The sequence below is a fragment of the Tarenaya hassleriana genome, unplaced genomic scaffold (genome assembly GCF_000463585.1).
Source record: "Tarenaya hassleriana unplaced genomic scaffold, ASM46358v1 Cleome27, whole genome shotgun sequence".
NCBI lineage: Eukaryota > Viridiplantae > Streptophyta > Magnoliopsida > Brassicales > Cleomaceae > Tarenaya > Tarenaya hassleriana.
Genome location: NW_010965946.1, coordinates 2,062,819 through 2,081,033, shown reverse-complemented (window position 1 = coordinate 2,081,033; position 18,215 = coordinate 2,062,819). Strand labels below are relative to the sequence as shown.

Genomic DNA, 18,215 nt, shown 5'->3' with positions numbered 1-18,215 from the left:
TTTTAGAATCATATCTCTATTTTGTAACCTCAGAACACCATGTTTATAATAAATAAAAAAATATATTAGAAAATACATTTTCATTTTTGTTTAATAAGGGTTACTTTTTTTTAAAAAATTATAATAAATGATATGTTCGTTTTCGGACATTAAAAACGACAGAGCTATGGAGGGCATGCTGAAGGAGTGGAAAGCCCATGTCCTTTATCCGAGCTAATGACAATTTGGCCCTCCATCTGCGTCGAGCGAATCGAGCTCCGTCCTCCAAGACATGGGGTATTTTCGTCATTTGTGAACAAATACGCTTGTACGTGCGACACAAGCCGAGGTAAAAAAAAGGAAATGTAAATAAAGGCGTAGGCCTACTTAATGCCGCGGTTATTACTTATTGCTATTTTATATCTTTCCGGTTTTACCCTCCGATACGGTAATATGTTTTTTTTATTCTGATTAACTTTTAAAACCCATTGTGTCCGTACACTGTAAAAGGAGCCAAGATCTGACGGTCGTCGTGATTAAGATGCGTCGCTGCACTTTCTTCGTACTTTATTCAAAATTTCAGTAGCCAGCCCGCATTGATTTGCTTTTTTTGTTTTCCATTCCATTATTATAACAACACATACCATTTCAATATTTTGATATACGTACCAAGGATTTATATTAGAATCATACTACCAAGTCTAAATTAAAACCTTAGAAGCATCAATTATCGTGCATGCATGATGATTAACATTGAAAGTAATAAAATCCAGAATGGGTAATTTTGCTATTTACCAGAAAAGGGAAGATAGTATGCAAGTCTAAATACATTACACAGAGAAATTATGGAGGAGCTTGCAGATGGCAACAGCCGAACATGATTGGACGGCTGTGATGTCATTATAATATCCTTATTTTTACCGTCCGATCATTCCCGCCTCAATCCGGTGCGGTGGTCCCCGCAGTATCCAGCCGTGCATCGCTTCTCGCACCTATCATTAGATTCCCCTTCTCCTACTCTCTACCGTACCCTATCATTACCTCCCTCTTCTCGCGATATTCTAGTCCCCGCCTTCTGCGGCTACCCTTCTTTCTCCAACGGATCATATCCCTCCCCCCCCCCCCCTCACCGTTTATCCAACGGTTAGTATTTCGCTTTCTCTTGACACGTGTCCAAATCTAAATTGTCAATCACAATCACCGAAAAGCCTCACATGGATATGTATGACCATGGTTAAATTCTAACCCAACCCCAGTTCCCTCGTACGACCTCCCTATCTATCCTCACCACTCACTCGTCCTCCTTCATCGTTCTTCCCTGTTCCTCTACCTTCTCTCTGTCTGCAACTGGTTTTCCACGTTAATGGCGTATCAGACCCGAGCTTGATTAAACTTATCTTAGAAATCACTCTCTCAAACTTCCTTCCACTCTTGTCTCTTTCATCAGCCGGATCGTCTAGATCTTGAGGTGTTTTCCACAATGCAGAAGAGGTTGGCCTTGTCGTTTCCTGAAGAGGTGCTGGAGCACGTCTTCTCGTTCATACAGACCGACAAGGACCGGAACTCGGTGTCTCTTGTCTGCAAGTCGTGGTACGAGATCGAACGATGGTGCCGCAGGAAGGTCTTTGTCGGGAACTGTTATGCCGTCGGACCCGCGACGGTGATCCGACGGTTTCCGGAGGTGAGATCCGTGGAGCTGAAGGGAAAACCACACTTCGCCGACTTTAATCTGGTGCCTGACGGCTGGGGAGCGTACGTACACCCTTGGATTGATGCGATGTCGACGGCGTACATGTGGCTCGAGGAGATAAGGCTGAAAAGGATGGTGGTCACTGACGAGTGCCTGGAGCACATCGCTAAGTCCTTTAAGAACTTCAAGGTTCTCGTGCTTTCTTCCTGCGAGGGGTTCTCCACCGATGGTCTCGCCGCCATCGCTTCCAATTGCAGGTCTTCTATTTTCTTCTTCTTCTTCTTCTTCTTCTTCTTCTTCTTTTTCTTATATGTAATGCGTTTGGTGGATGAGAAAATGACGAGAAAGGAAACGAGAAGATTCCTTAGTTTCTGCTGCTTTGCATTAGGAGACATATGCAGGGTTATGCTGTTTACTTAGATGTGTTCTACTATTTTATCTTGGTTAAATTTTGGGTTATGATTCTTCTCGTTCAAATTCTCTAGGTGTTTAAGTAATCTTGAGAGCATCCCAGTTACCGGATGCGTTTTCATAACTACTTACTGAACCTATTTTGTTTTAGATGTGTGTGAACTTCTTGTCAAAAATCCAATATCTACAATTTCTGGGGTACGTGTGTATGATCATCTTTAATTTTCGGATACGGGCAATACTTCCATATGATATTTAGCGGGTTCTAGCTGGGATCTAATGATTCTGTTGATAGTGTTGCGAGGGTTTTTTTTGTTGATTCGTCGGTCAACATTTTCCGACCTCTAGAAATTGAAGTTGTGATTCACCAAGATTCTTGTTTTAGCTGTTTTGTCTGTTTTGGATTACATTTCCCTTGATTCCCGCGGCATTCGTTCTATGAATCCCCTGAGGTGGAAAATCTAGTCAATTTTGGGCGTTTGCTCTTTTTCTCTCTCCCCTCCCTCTTTACTTGTTGCTTTGTTGTGAGCGAATGGCATGTGGGGTTCTCAGATTTTTGTAAGATAGCTTCTTGGATATCGTAGATCCATTTTCTGAATCCTTTACTTTCTTTGGTTCTGGATGGTACTTTGTGTTGCTTTATTCTGCCAAAGCTACTTTTGTCGGAAAGAAAACTTGTCAAGTCTGATTCCTCTGCTGTAGATGTTACTCGAGCTTTACTTAGCTCGAGCCCGTCTAGTTTGGCTTTATGTAGTTATCACGTTCTCCTGTTAATCTTTTTTCCCTTATAATTAACAGGGTACACTAGCAAGTGATATTATTATTACACTTCCTTTCTTTTTTTCTGAAATTTGCTTTCGGAATGCATTACGCTTTACGGTCTAGAAGGTATTGTTAATCTGATGCTTGTTAAACTCTTGCTTGGTAGATGACACTACACTCTACGTGCAGAAATCTGAGAGAGCTTGATTTGCGGGAGAGTGATGTGGAAGATGTTAGTGGCCATTGGCTCAGTCATTTCCCAGATTCGTACACATCATTGGTGTCCCTTAACATCTCATGCTTATCATCTGAGGTAAGCTTTTCTGCTTTGGAGCGTCTGGTGAGTAGGTGTCCCAACCTGATGTCTCTCCGCCTCAACCGGTCCGTCCCTCTTGAAAGACTTGCGACCTTACTTCAGAGAGCACCGCAATTGATTGAGCTGGGCACTGGCGCTTACACGGCTGAAGTGCGGCCTGATGTTTTTTCAAGTTTATCTGGTGCTTTCGCTGGTTGTAAAGGGCTGAAGAGCTTGTCTGGGTTTTGGGATGTTGACCCTGCGTATCTCCCAGCAATGTATTCTGCTTGCAGTAGACTTACGACATTGAACCTGAGTTACGCGACTGTTCAGAGCTCTGATCTTGTCAAGCTTCTCAGTCAATGTCCGAAATTACAGCGCCTTTGGGTGAGTTTACTGTCATTGTGTACAACCTTGGGTTTGAGTGTAGCTGAACTTCTTCTGATGATATGTTTATGGTTTTTACCTCTTGACGCATATGTAGCTGCATGATATTTGCAGTGTAGTCAATTTGTGAAACATGTATTCCATTTTAAAAAAGTGCTTCGAGTTTCATAATTACTGCTCCTAAATTGTTCAATTACGTATTTGCAGGTATTGGATTACATTGAAGATGCTGGTCTTGAGGCCCTAGCATCCAGCTGCAAGGACCTACAGGAATTGAGAGTGTTTCCATCGGAGCCGTTTGTCATGGAACCAAATGTGTCATTGACAGAACAAGGGCTTGTCTGTGTTTCCGAAGGCTGTCCAAAACTCGAATCAGTTCTCTATTTCTGCCATCAAATGACAAATGCTGCTTTAATCACTATAGCCAGGAACCGGCCCAACTTGACTCGTTTCCGTTTATGCATCATTGAGCCAAAAACTCCAGACTACATGACTCTGCAGCCACTTGACGTGGGTTTTGGAGCAATAGCTGAGCACTGCAAGGAACTAAGGCGTCTCTCGCTCTCGGGTCTTCTGACTGACAAGGTGTTTGAATACATTGGGACATACGCCAAGAAGTTGGAGATGCTGTCAGTGGCCTTTGCGGGAGATAGTGACCTTGGGCTGCATCATGTTCTATCGGGGTGCGACAGCCTGAGAAAATTAGAGATAAGGGACTGCCCCTTTGGGGACAAGGTGCTTTTAGCCAACGCTCCTAAGCTGGAGACAATGCGATCCCTTTGGATGTCATCTTGTTCCGTGAGTTTTGGGGCGTGTAAACTGCTAGGCCTGAAGATGCCGAGGCTCAATGTGGAAGTCATTGACGAAAGGGGTCCACCCGACTCTAGACCTGACAGCTGCCCGGTGGAGAGGGTGTATATATACAGAACGGTGGCAGGCCCTCGGTTTGACATGCCTGGGTTTGTGTGGAACATGGACGAGGACTCTAGCATGAGGTTTTCCCGGCAGATTGTGACATGAAAACAAGGTGGAAAACCCAAAGTTGTAACGAAGGGAGTTGTTTGCCATGCCATTGACTGGATGCAACATAATTCAGGTACATGTTTCACGTGCTACGCAGTTGAGTGACATCTCAAATACATTTGCGTGTGCTGCTCAGATTAAGAAGGTTCCGAGGAGCCCACCATGCAAAAGACAGAGCAAAGTGAGCTTCGGTCGTTGTTAATTTTATTGCCACCACGGCTCATGGGGTTATAAATAAGAGAGATCGTCTTTCTTTTCTTCTTCTTCTATGATGTCCCTACCTGTACTTTATGAGACGTTTTTTTTTCAAGTTAAAAGAGTTTGCTGATGTTTAAGGGTTCAATATGAATTTTCTTCCCAAGTAAAACTGAGGAAATGAACTTTGGAAAAAAAAAAAAAAAAAAGTGGCAGTCTAATTGCGTGCGTTAATGGCACTGCGTTTACCAGCTCCCACAATTCACTTGTAGGCCAGCCGCGAAGGTATATATATATATATATGTACACAGAGGGAGAGAGGCTCGTGTAAGTGGGGAACGTAGTTGTTGTGAGAGGGTCCGAATGTGTCTGTGCTGGGTTAGTAGATTAAAACCCAAACATCATCCTTCTCCCAAATCCAAATTTCTGACATCACACAGAAGCAGTTGCCTCCATCCATGTATGCCGGGGCAAGTATAGTCCCCTGAAAGACATTATTTTTAAGGCCCATTTGGAGATCACAGTGCAGATTCTTCCAGTGTATCCCAGATTTTGAGATCACAGACAGAGCCATAGAAGCGGAAGTGGTTGAAAAGTTGACCAATCATCCGCAGTCAACAGGAGATCTATAGGGAACGTTATTCTATAGGCCAGGAAAACAAGCAGACAGATCCACTTTCACTGTGACATCATTTGTTTAGGAAAAAAATATCGGAGGAGGTCTGATTATTGCATAATCAAACCCATGGTTTTATCATCATAATATAGATTCGTTGCCCCAAGGAGAACATGCATTACAAAAACACATGGTTTCTGCCAGCAACCAATAAAACAGCATTGCCGGGTTCAGCAAAACAGTGTCAGTTATAGATTCCACTACGGTGGTGGTGGGGGTACGGTGTTGTCTTGTGGGGTTGAGATCCTGCGGGTGTTATACGACCCACAATGTTCACATTTGTGTCCTAAAATGTGGAACATCACTCTGCTCCTTTGATTGCAGTCGTTACACAGGATCGGAACCTGCATGATCACATGAGCCTTGTATCGATTCTGTTTTCCCATCAATTCTCTTTTACAGAGAAGTTAGCAAATCTCTTTTCCCCAGAACTTTTTTTTATCAAAACTTAAAAGAGAGAGTTACCAATCCTATTCGGGTAGTGTTTTGTCAGAGAAGCTTAAAGATGGAAAATACCAAACAGACCGGCTAAAAAGTCATGATCTTTTTTTTTTTCTGGGTGCCGTAAGTAAAATGTTGGGTTATGGAGCTTACCTCAAATCTGTAGTCACCAGGCATCTGTGTGGTGCTTATCTGTAGAGAAAATGCATCATTAATGTTTTTGCTCAGAGTTTCAAAGTCGTCCACAAACAGATGGAGGAGAGGGGCAGAAGTGACCAGATAAAGCAGGGAAATAACACAGGTTGAATATAATTGTGTTTAAGGAGTTGCCATAGATCCTAGCTGGGTGCAATTCATGAATCTTACTTTTCAAATTGCAAATCGGGCGCATGTCTAGCAAATAAGAAGCAACTAATATACCCCCAAGCTGTTTGCTCAAATCCATGAATACCAACCAGAGAAATTCCAAACTTGGCATTACCTCCAGATCTAACATCTGCCATGTAGAAGACATATCCAGCATTGACTTGGAACAAATGGGACATCGGTACCTGAGAGAGAAAGCTTAGTTAGCGTCAATGTAATCAACAGCTTAAATCAATGGAAAGTTCACTGAGATTTACTGTTGTCTCTCGAGCATTTGTTTGAAGCAATCCATATGCATAGTGTGCCCACACTTCATAACATGTGCGACTTTAACCGAATCAAATAGGTACTGCCAGATTAAGAAAACATTTGTTACAACACCACAGTCCTCTGAATTCGGGAGGTAGATATATGCTATATGACAGAACGTTTAAAAATCCTTTTGGACACATTTGTGGAGTCTGAGGACAAACCTCGTAACAAACAGGACAGTAGTTCTTCGTGGAGTTCTCAACACATGAATGTGTATTATGCAAGCTCATTGAATAGCAAGCCCCTGCCATATTTGCAGAAGAGCACATCACAGTTAGAGAAATTTTGCACTGATATACAGCTCTGGTCAATGACTAAACTTCAACAAACGGGCAGTTTAAAAGGCACTGATATTAACTACAAAAAATACATTCATTTCCCAACCTAATCCCGATAAAACAGTAGTGATTCACATAGAAGCCTTAACTAGAATAAACAATTACAGAAGAGCAGGTAAAACAAGGGCAACCGCATAAATATTTAGAGAGGGCTAGAATTCAACAGTTAGCTACAAGACAGCCCCTGCTGCCACACGCCTTCACCGTTTTATGTATCAAATTCAATGATCCTATTTTACCAAAATTAACGGCACAATAGCCACTTGTCTGAAAGATTCTTTTGTTTCTTGAGTATAGTTGATGAGAACAACTATCTCACGCACTACCAATGTATTTGGAAGGTGCAATATCGAGCTTTAAATGCTTGAGAGGCAAAAAGAGACCAACACGTGCAAGTAGTTAAGGGAACATACCACAATTCTGGCAGTGAAAGAAGTTATCACGACCGCCAACTCTGGAAGCAAATCAAAACCCAAGACAAGAAAAGCTCAAGTCGTTTGAAATTAGAGGTGAGAACATTGTCATGCAATTGAACAACAGTTTTCATGATCTCTTCACTAACCTACAGATTCCGCAATCATCGCAATGAAACTGTCCTTTCGAGGTCTGCACACATAACAACGGCAAAACACTCAGAGAGTAAACAAATCAGACTACAACACGGCACGCCGAAGAATAATAAAAAGAAAAACATCTCCAGAAAAATATATAGGGAAATGGCCTGATGAAGTAGTATTCCTCACATCGTCATCAAAGAATTTGCAAATACCGCAGAAGTATTCCCCCATATTGACGCCACAATTGGAACAGACTTGAGCAACCTAAGAGTTTTATCAGGATGGTGATTAAACAAGACAGACTATAACATGGATAATCACGTCTAGCAGCCATGGAAACGACCCTACCTCTTGCTCGGTGTGACATATTGCACAAATAACCTGAAAGAACACGATATGTCCCACTCAGTGTACTGAACAAGCCAATCACACAAAGCTAAGCATATTTTGAACTACCTAAGACATAAAAACCCACAAGCACAACGAGACCCCAGTCTAACCTGCCTCACATTCTGCCGGACCAGCTCATGCCGTTCTTTCGGATCAGGTAAGGAATTCTGAGACAAGAAGCAAGCATGTCCTAAGAAAATACGGAAAACGAAAACATAGCCGCAAAGTTCGAGTATATGCGTAAACTCAGACTCAATCTTAGCTCCATGATAAAACACGGAGAGCCAGAAAATAGAACCAACCGCGGCGTCGTTGTGGCAATGGCGGCAGGGGAAGATCTGGTTGCAGCAAGGAGCTCGGATTTCGCACCGTCTCTTATAATGTTCGCATCTGATCAACCAAACAGGGACAGAATCACGAAACCATAGTCAGACAAAGAAGAAAACATCAAACCACACACCTAGAATCAGAAGGATCGCGAAGAGATAAAAGCCGAATCGGAGGGAGAGATAGAACAGTACGTAAGGGCTAAAGGCGAAATTACCCATATTCGAATTTTCCATAATCTTTGCCCCTCGGACTGTTGGAATCCTCTTCTCCTTCCATTGATTCGAGGACTCGGAGGCGTAGGGCACCGAGAGTGGTCGATAAGCACGAACAGAGCGTATTCGCAGAGGACGACTGCCCAGTGCCCGCGGATACGAGAGAGCCAGCCAGCCAATTGGAGTATCACACGTGTCATCATTCATTTTTATACAGGCATATTGTATAGTCTATTTAATCGACCATCTTTTAAATTAATGTCGATCTTCTGGTTACAATACAATTTGATAAATACTGATTTTACTCCTTAATTTGGAGTGAAAATAACATCGTATTCTAAAAGAAAAAAGGTATATAAAATAATATCAGTTTAGTTATATTTCATTTCTGGTTCTATTGTAATATTGAAGTTTATCAGAGTAATGTATGGATGAATTTTGTGGGGGGTTTTGTTTGGTCCGTGGAGGGTAATGTATGGATGATTTGCTCACGCGCCTGAGGAAGAACCTTCTCGACAGCGACAACAAGTGAATGTCGTTCTTACACGTCCATAGCCCTTCCACTTTGATTCTCCAACATCCGAAGATGTAGGAGAGATGTGAGCAAGTGGTTCCACACCTCGCGCAAAAAGGGTTTCCCTTTTGTTTTCACCTTTTTCCACACCATGTCTATGTCCAATTTATTTCATTTTTATTGAAAAAAAAACATATGCTTTTGGAACCGATATTAACTATTCTAAAACGAGTGTTAGGCGTCCAAAATTTTATAAAAAATTATATGCTTTCTTAGATCAATTATACTCGGAGAATGATTGGTTACATATTCAATATATGATCCGAAACATTGTACTCCTTTCCCTTACTTATATTATTTGAACCTTTTTTAACGTTTTCATTTGTGCAGTTTGGAGTTTAATTAAGGAACTCTCCGTAATTCCCAACTGAACTTAATTTGTTGTCTTGTATATATATATATATGTATGTATATATAAGTCAAAAGGAAATGATATTTTACAGTGCGAGAGCCATTACTCGATGAAAAATGAAAGGGACATAGACGAGAGAGGAATTCTATGCTTCGTTATCGTGATATAAAGTTATACAGAATAATTGTTGTGGAAATAACAATTATTCGAAGATTCATCTAATTTATTATTCAAAGTTTTAACTTTCCAAAAAAAAAAAAAATAGATTCAGTGCTTACACCTCTTGAAGAAAACAGATTCCGTAGAGGATTTACATAGGACCGCTAAAGATATCTTCTTTTATTGACTGCCAGACCGACGGTCCATCTACACTATTCTCACGTATCAACTTGGTCTCTATGTTTTCTCTGACTTATATACAGATTCCGTTCGCTCAATTTTGTGACTCCAAAATATAAATACTTCTCTCCATCAGTAAATTAAGAAAACTGCCACGTAAATATTACATTAATCGTGTAAAGGGTCGATATGATTAATGAATTGCACGTCATGCATTGTTATAAAAAAACCCTGGTTTTATTTTACGTTTTCATGTATATTTTGAACGGTACGCATTTAAGTGAACACGGATCGTGGTACGTTATGTCGTAAGTGATGGCATCATGGGATGAAATTTTGTAATTGTCCCAATGGTTCCACGCACGGCTTATTGAAATTTCGTTTACAGATGGATCATATGTACCGTACGTGCTTTGGAGAATGCTTTGGGAGCTCATAAAAAAAAATAGAAATATTAAATTTGAAGACAAAATGACGTATGTTAAATATTTGTCCATTAAGATAATAGATAAACACATCGCCAGTACATGTACGTACTGATTAGGCGCATGCACGAGATCTAGCTAATTAGGGCGTACCTAATTAGCTAGACACGAACAAGCAAGAGAAATATTAAACGCATAACTGTAATAACAAATACACATGACGATGACACACATTTTCAGACAAGAGCTCGTCGAAGGACTAGGGTTTCTGGTGTTTAATTTATGAGCTACGTACGTTCCAATGGTTTTATTCTTAATCATCACTCTCACTGGCTACTTAAACAAGGGCTTCTTGTTCTCCATATATATGTAGAAGAAAGAGAGATTGATGTTAGTTATGGACAGACTGAAAGGGCTTGATCAAGGGGAGGAGGGAGCCGCTGAGGTGGAGGGACATGACTTCGTTGGTGGAGCCGACGAGCTTGCCGCTTACGAAGACGGCGGGGACGGCGGTGGGGCAGCCGAGGCGGACGAGGGCCTTCTCGATCTCGCGGCAGTCAGGGTCATTGTCGATCTCGTGGATCGTCGGCTGAACCCTCAGGTCTCGGAACAGAATCTGCACCGCGTAGCAAAGGCAACACGAGCTCTTGCTGAATATCACCACGCCTTTCTCCGACGACATTCTCATCACCTTGTCCATGGCTCCACACTAAGACCAGATTCAGACACTCGATCGAGAATCTGATTTAGTTACGGAGCTTCTTTTATGCTTGTTTGAACGTAAAAGCTTGTGGTCTGATGGGCCATTTATAGGGGAGACATGCAGGAAGCTTTCGACTCTACCGTCTGGACACGAGAACATTGAAAAAAGTCTATGATTTTTTTTTATAAATAAATATAGAAAAAATATGATAAAATAATTTAAGATGCGTCCCCCGAGAAGTAAAGCGGACTTGTGCGAAAAAGACGGCTTTCGCGATGTTCTGTTTGACTGTCCAAGTTGCATGACAATAATCTAAAATCAGCTGTAATGTTGGAATTGCTTCGATCATATAATTAAGCATACGATTCGCGGTCGAGGGTCTTAATAATCACATCCACGGAATCTCTCGATCTCGAGCGATCGGTACGTATCTTGTGAAGCGAGTGAACGAGAAACGCGTGCTGTGCATGGGCCGCATGTCCGCAGCTTTTTACGGCATTTATTAACAGATTAGACGTAAATGTTTTTTTTTTTTGATAACCGGGTAATCCCAGGCCCAAAGGGCCCAGACTAATCCCGACCCACACGCACAACCGGCACCACACGTGTGGGATGTGAAGCACCCGAAGGTGGTCGGAGGGGAAATCTCCATACCCTGGATGTTGAACCCACGACCTCTTGTTCAGGAAGTGGACTCTCAAACCAACGATTAGACGTAAATGTTGATTAAGAGTAACCACGCCACGCAGAATCAATGGTAGTTTTGCTCTGATTATGTGCCCATACACGAAATATATTTATGTAGATCTTAGACAACGACGGCACAAAAGTTCGTCACAAAAAAAATGGCGTCACAAAAATTTGTGCTCCGGTTTGCACTTTCACCAGAATCAGTTTTTTTTTTGTCGTTAGGCTTGGTCGATAACCGAGCAAGTTTTGGAATATATATATATATATATATATATATATTAGCTTCAGTGGATACCAAGCCTATGATATTTAATTTAGTTGGCACTGGTTTGAAAACGAATTAGGTTAAAAGTCAATCACTAACCAGCAATTAAAATCTATCGATCGATATCCACGTGATATTGGATATGGAACCGGTTCAAATCCTCGGTTGTATTCAAAAACTGTTTATGTGCAGACAACCCACGAAAAATACCACAGATTTGTTGTAGTGCTAGATACTGTTGGAACAAATTAAAAGGGCTGTCACTTTGTAATCGCCGGATTCTTTCAAATCTCCTTACACCAGCTTGAATCTTTCATAGCTAAGAAAAAAAAAAAAAAGATTCGAGCTTTCGGTGATATATATCAATCAGCAGTATGTATATGTGTACATACATGTATATGTATGTATCATGCATATGTGAGTGTGATTCCCTTTGGTATGCCCCGCGCGCCCATCAACTTGCCTAGATTCTCCCATCGTTTCTGATCTCACGCTTGTTTTGATTCCGCTCCCAATATCCTCCCGAAGCTCGCGTGTGGATCAGAGATATCGCACAGTCGTGCCCAGTAACTTGAGAATGAAGCCTTTCGAATGATTCGATCGATCATATACAATTTTAACCATTTATATATATAGATAGATAGATATGGGTCGTTAATTCCTTATGGATAACCAGTTCCCTTGTCACTTCAATCAGTCTTTTTGACACTGGAATTATCTTCTTAATCAAAGATCAATTTCTGATTATAGATCAATTAAGATCTTCGAATGAAATTCTCCTTCATTTCTCAAATTCAGTTTATGGAACATCAGCACTATGGTCACAGCCGAAGACTTAGAGCATGGCCACACCACAAACCTCGATCAAGTCGTGAAGTTTTACACACGTACGTATACGGTTAATTATGGCACGCGTGTATCACAATAATTAGGGTTTACGATACGCTTTACGCTGAAAGAAAGCTCTACCATTACACAGAGTTACAAAGGTACAGTTTCTTCTTCCGTGCAATGTCGGCCAAGTCACACATTTATACCTATATATAAAACCGGCCAAAGAAACTAAGCCTTTTAATACACCTATGTTCCTTCCCGGTATACATATATATATATATATATCACTCACGAGCATGACTTGATTCCCGCGGCAATTACTTAATTATAAGTCACGATCATATATATATATATATACATAGACGGATTATATAGATACTAGAACCATATGGCCTTGGCGTCCTTAAGCATCTGCTTGAGCGAGCCGTCGACGTGGAAGGAGATGATGTCTTTGGCGGAGCCGACGTACCTTCCTCCGACAAAAACAGCAGGAACGGTCGGGTTCGAGCCGAGAGCACGCAGCGCTCGCTCCATTTCACGGCCTTCGGGGTCCTTGTCGAGCTCGTGGATCGCTGGGCTCGCTCCGAGCTCGTAGAAGAGCGTCTTGATGCTGTGGCACATGCAACACGAGCTCTTCGTGAAGATCCCCGCCGCTTTCTTTCCCGCCAAGTCTCTTATCTTGTCCATGTCGATCGAGAATAGAAGACGAAGCTCGATCTTTTTCTTGCTGTGAAGATTGAACGGTGACTTGGTGAAGAAGAAACGTCACTCACTGGTTAGGGTTCTTTGAATAGATGAGAGAGAGGCTTAGGTGTGCTGAACAAATGCTTTGATCAGCTCTTATTTATAGTGGGTTTGGTGGAAGTTTGGATTTTTCGCCCTTATTTTAATCCGGCGGATAATTTGATGGATTTTAAAACCGCAATATATTGACAAATATTGGATACACATATATTATAATGTTTCTTTTAGAAAAAGGCCAAGTTCTTTGAGATATACATTTCTGTTCAATAAAAATGCCAACCCCTATAATTTGTCTGATGGTGACCCCTATTTTCTCACTTTTTAAAAAATATATTGTATTTAACAGAAACGGAGGTTACAGATATTAATTACCAAGAGTTAACACGAAAAATTTAATATTAATACAGTTGTTTTATAATTATTAAAAAAAACGAGCTCTATCGCTTTCGGTCTGTGGCTGGCAGCAGCATCACATACCCAGCATCATACATTATTTCACAATTTATTATTTTCTTTAGTGGGGAAAAAATGGAAGGTTATATTTAATCGCTAAAGGAGAGATTTGATGCGTTTTTTTTTTGTTAATTATTTGCGTAGTTAAATGTTTAATAAAGTCTAAATACCCCAAAAGATGACAAAGCCCACTTTCAGACACAATCATGCATCACGTATTAGCACGTTACGTAGAGGATCCAACAGACATAAATATTAAATGGTGTTAATTAGCCACTAAATATATTATTTTTAAACACGTCACATGTAAGATCATGTATATGTTGTCGTATACGGTAAATCTACTTCCACCGTAACCAAAAAAACGTCCAATAATCTGCATATTTCTAAACTGTTACACACATACATATAATATGTGCGTATACGTAAGTTCTTTTATAATGTGTTTATAATCTTTAATGTTGTTGCGGAAAAAATGATAGTTTTATTAAGGAAAAAGGTTGCATGGCGATGCCCTATTTCGGTGGTGGTGCGTCACGCTTTGCTGACGTGGAAAAATCCGAGATAAGAAGCTTATCCGTTTAAATGAATCGGTCCCCCATACCACCATGTATTATGTATTACATATTCCACGTGTTATCTAATTGTTTCCACCGTAACCCAGCTGAAAACCTGTGGCATGTCTTACATATAATAACCTACCGTTGATAGACCTGGGCATCTCATTTCATGTCATTAGTTGCTAGTCATTCCTTCCATGCATCGGCAGTGGACGCTGTAATTCAATTAAATCGTGTATGAAACATTTTATAAAATTTAATTAATGTCAAACTTTTATATATATGTTCCGAAATGAAAAGGGATTTTGGTGTTTGTACAAGTTTTTGGCCTTTCCCAGAGTTATACGGCCAATATGCTTTAAAGATTTTGCCCACTTGGCCACACGAGAATATATATGCAAACACAGGAAGTGTTTTCTTTTTTTGTTCATTTTCTTATTAATTTCATTTAACGAACGTGGCATTATTCTCCTAAATATCTCCATCTAAATATAGGCAAGATATAGATGTATTTATCCTTTGTCGGGGAATAAAAGCCACGCGGCGAGCACAGGAGCCCATGGAAAACCCCCCCACTTTCGAAATTTGTTCTGACAGGGTCAAATCTGGATCGCTCGTAGTTTTGTCACGGTGGTCGGGATCTTCCGGCCGTCATTACTCCATTATTAATTAATTACTATCATCACAATTTTACATTAATTCTTCTATATATATTTACCTGTAAGATTAGGCGAAACCCAGATATAACCCTTTTGCCTCTGATATTTTCCTCGGTTGGATGGCTATTAATAATCGAAAATTGCAATATGATATATATATATATATATACATACATACTTTATTTTCTCCACAGTTTCAATACTAAGGAAAAAAATCAATATATATTTGTGTCAACCCACCACAAGATAGAAAAATGCGATAAGGGAGTAACGAAAATTTTTATTGATATATAGTCCGTACTATATATGGCCACTTGTTCATGTCATCATTGTAGGGATCGATGGAACGAGTTACGTTCGAGGAGCGTGACGCAGCCCAACGGTGAACGATCTATTCCTCGTTGAATCGTTTATAAGATGGACAATTTCCCAAATACCTTCCATTTTTCTAAAACCATTTTTACACACATTCTCATCTAAATATGACTAGAATAACAATATGATCACATTAATCATAACATTAGATTTATAATAATTAAATAAAGTGATTAGTGTGATATACAAGTTGTGATCATGGTGATTTGATGTGGTCAATGTAAATTTAACGTTATGACCAATATAGCTACTGTGTGTTCATACTGTCATTCTAGTCACATGGTCACATTTGAAGATGTATATGCATAAAAATAGTTTTAGCAAGACGAGGATATTTTGGATAATTTGTCTTTATTATAATATATTGATGGTAACTTATAATATATACAATATTGAATATTTACATGTACGAATCTGTTTTTTGGAAGATAATAAATCTACCGAAAGAAGTAAAGGGGAATACATGCTTATCTGATTAGGACGAATGTTCTAGAAAAGCGAAATTTAGTTAAACATAATTTATAAATTAAAAGAGAATAATACATTTTCATATCTTAACTATTTTAACTACACATTTAACAACACCTTTTTCTACACAATTTATTACATCAACTTTCTTCGAAATATAATTTAATATCATATTTTTATCAATATCTATTGATAAAGGTATCAAATAAATTATATTGGTCTTGACACACTATAACATAAAAATGGCATGGAAAGATGACGAGATGATATAAAAATAAATCTTTTTTAGAACATTAATTTCGATTTGGATACACGTTTTAACATTTCATTTTGTTTTATAATATGATGTTATATTATACTTGTATACCATTTTCATGAACAAGTTTTCATATGCATTTAGAAAATTTTAGTTAGATTTCAAAAACCAAAAAAGGGTAGTAAAATGTGTATTGAATTAAAATTAAGATACCAAAATACATAGAAATAAATTCAGGTATTAAATCTATAGTGTATATACTAAGATGTAGCGTAGATATTAAAACATAGTATTCATCGATCAAAATTTTTTTTAAAAAAAAGAAGGAAAAAAACGCCTCTATGATTAAGACATCCTAATCTTCTGACAGGGACGAACCTGGGCCGACCCAGAAGGTGTTTTCGATGGGTTCTTTCATGGGCCTTTTCCGGCCCAAAATGATGTCATCGTCTCTCTCTCTCTCTCCTTGGAAACCACCTGAAGGAAAAAAAAACCTGACCTTTGGACAGTTCTAGAGCCAATTATCGTTCAATCTGAGCGCACTGGAAGAGAGGAATACTATGAATGAAGAGCATCGCCAACTTTATCACTCGCAATCCCAAGTGTACATGGCATTACCGATACCACCTGAACACAAATCTGGAATATATGCTTTCTCGCTCACCAATGAGCTTTTTCCAAATTCGACCATGGCGATAAATACGACGCCATCACGAAACCCAAGATCTATTCCTTATCCTCGCAGGATAAAACCCACAAATGCTCAGTTTCCATTTATGGTACAAAAAGATGATACCTTTATGCTTCTGATGAATTCTGCATCTTTTTCTCCCTTCCACTGTGAGCCGCTGCCTGATCATCCCTACTATGGCTTTTTATCATTTATTACGATCCGAAGATGGAGATTAATGGGAATCTCACAATAGTTAAAGTGCAAGATGACCACGATCTCTGATCGAGATTCTGTCTTAACCCAGAACGTAAAGAACAGGTAACGTTACAGAAGCTCTTTCTGCTTTCCGTTTCATTGTTTCTCCGTTTGGAATCTTTTGTCACTTGGAAAGAGAGGACAAACCCTGTTTCAGTTCCCACCGAAAACGGGTGTACTAAAAGCAAGAGATATGGGGAAAAGAAGGGAATCAAATCGTACGATATGGTGTAGATATTTGCAGAAAGAGGTCGGCGACTCGAGATTACAGAAGCGAATGACATATATGGAGAGATGCAACTTGGTTGATTCTGCATGCTAGGCAAGAACCTCTGCATTCATCAGAATCTGAATTCCATAGTTTAGAGAGCGCCAAAGGGCAGATTACTGGGGAGGGACATTAACTTACCAGGAAAAGATTCCATATATGCAACATCATCTAACTCTATAAATAGCTTCATATCTTATCGAAACCAAAACATACAGATACTCTCAAGTCCTTCTGCTCTGTCTCCTGCATTCCCTTTTAAGACATATATACAGACAGAGATGGAGAGCATCAGAGGTTTAGTAGCAGAAAAACCAGTGGTGGTATTCAGCCGGAGCTCTTGCTGCATGAGCCACTCCATCCAGTCGCTCATATCAGGATACGGGGCAAATGTGACGGTCTACGAGCTTGATCAAATGTCTAACGGTCAGGAGATCGAAAAGGCTTTGTCCTCACAGTTAGGGTGCAAGCCGACTGTTCCAGCTGTGTTCATAGCTCAGCAGCTCGTTGGCGGTGCCAACCAGGTGATGTCTCTCCAAGTCAAGAATCAGCTTGCCCCCTTGCTCAGAAAAGCCGGTGCCATTTGGATTTGAGTTCTCTAAAGAGAGACGGGGATGAGGTTTCGGCTTTTTCTTTTTTGGGGAGTTTCCGGTCTCCATGTCTAATTCGCACAATTTTTACCAACAAGTGCAAATCTATGTAAGGTTTTTCAACTTGTGTTCTGTTCTTAGTTAGCTCTACTAGTCATGCCAATCTATGTAAGCTGAAAAACGTATCAGTCCCACTTATTCATAACCAAAGAGAAAGGCTTGCTTTCCATTGTTGCTTAAGCGGGTGGTTCAAGGCCTTAATACAACAGTAATGATATGAAACCAGCACATGCTACTTCACTTGACCGTGTATGCGGTCTTTTTAAGACACCATTGCTATACTCTAGCTCAGCATTCCTGCAGTGGAG

At 40.1% G+C, this 18,215-nt stretch overlaps 5 protein-coding genes across 5 annotated transcripts; 2 read left to right on the top strand and 3 right to left on the bottom strand.

The window, feature by feature from the left end:
* The first annotated feature begins 1,252 nt into the window (after positions 1 to 1,252).
* Positions 1,253 to 4,896, top strand: LOC104817526 (protein TRANSPORT INHIBITOR RESPONSE 1-like). Its single transcript, XM_010546742.2, has 3 exons — positions 1,253 to 1,926; positions 3,032 to 3,524; positions 3,732 to 4,896. The coding sequence occupies exons 1-3, from the start codon at positions 1,460 to 1,462 to the stop codon at positions 4,542 to 4,544; spliced, it is 1,773 nt and encodes a 590-aa protein (XP_010545044.1). The 5' UTR covers positions 1,253 to 1,459; the 3' UTR covers positions 4,545 to 4,896.
* A 557-nt stretch (positions 4,897 to 5,453) lies between these two features.
* On the bottom strand, positions 5,454 to 8,551 carry LOC104817525 (E3 ubiquitin-protein ligase MIEL1; the record flags this gene model as incomplete). Its single annotated transcript, XM_010546741.2, has 12 exons — positions 5,454 to 5,762; positions 6,013 to 6,051; positions 6,341 to 6,410; positions 6,483 to 6,574; positions 6,699 to 6,781; positions 7,289 to 7,329; positions 7,438 to 7,481; positions 7,619 to 7,696; positions 7,781 to 7,813; positions 7,933 to 7,989; positions 8,125 to 8,212; positions 8,367 to 8,551. Coding segments are annotated over 12 exons (954 nt in total), but the record flags the coding sequence as incomplete, so codon positions are not given.
* A 1,555-nt stretch (positions 8,552 to 10,106) lies between these two features.
* LOC104817523 (glutaredoxin-C14) lies at positions 10,107 to 10,835 on the bottom strand. Its single transcript, XM_010546740.1, has one exon. The coding sequence runs from the start codon at positions 10,752 to 10,754 to the stop codon at positions 10,446 to 10,448; it is 309 nt and encodes a 102-aa protein (XP_010545042.1). The 5' UTR covers positions 10,755 to 10,835; the 3' UTR covers positions 10,107 to 10,445.
* Positions 10,836 to 12,658: 1,823 nt separating this feature from the next.
* LOC104817522 (glutaredoxin-C11) lies at positions 12,659 to 13,421 on the bottom strand. Its single transcript, XM_010546739.2, has one exon. It carries the CDS (start codon positions 13,231 to 13,233, stop codon positions 12,925 to 12,927), a length of 309 nt encoding a protein of 102 aa, XP_010545041.1. The 5' UTR covers positions 13,234 to 13,421; the 3' UTR covers positions 12,659 to 12,924.
* A 2,955-nt stretch (positions 13,422 to 16,376) lies between these two features.
* LOC104817521 (monothiol glutaredoxin-S6) lies at positions 16,377 to 18,160 on the top strand. The gene has a single exon (XM_010546738.2). It carries the CDS (start codon positions 17,539 to 17,541, stop codon positions 17,848 to 17,850), a length of 312 nt encoding a protein of 103 aa, XP_010545040.1. The 5' UTR covers positions 16,377 to 17,538; the 3' UTR covers positions 17,851 to 18,160.
* Positions 18,161 to 18,215: the final 55 nt, after the last annotated feature.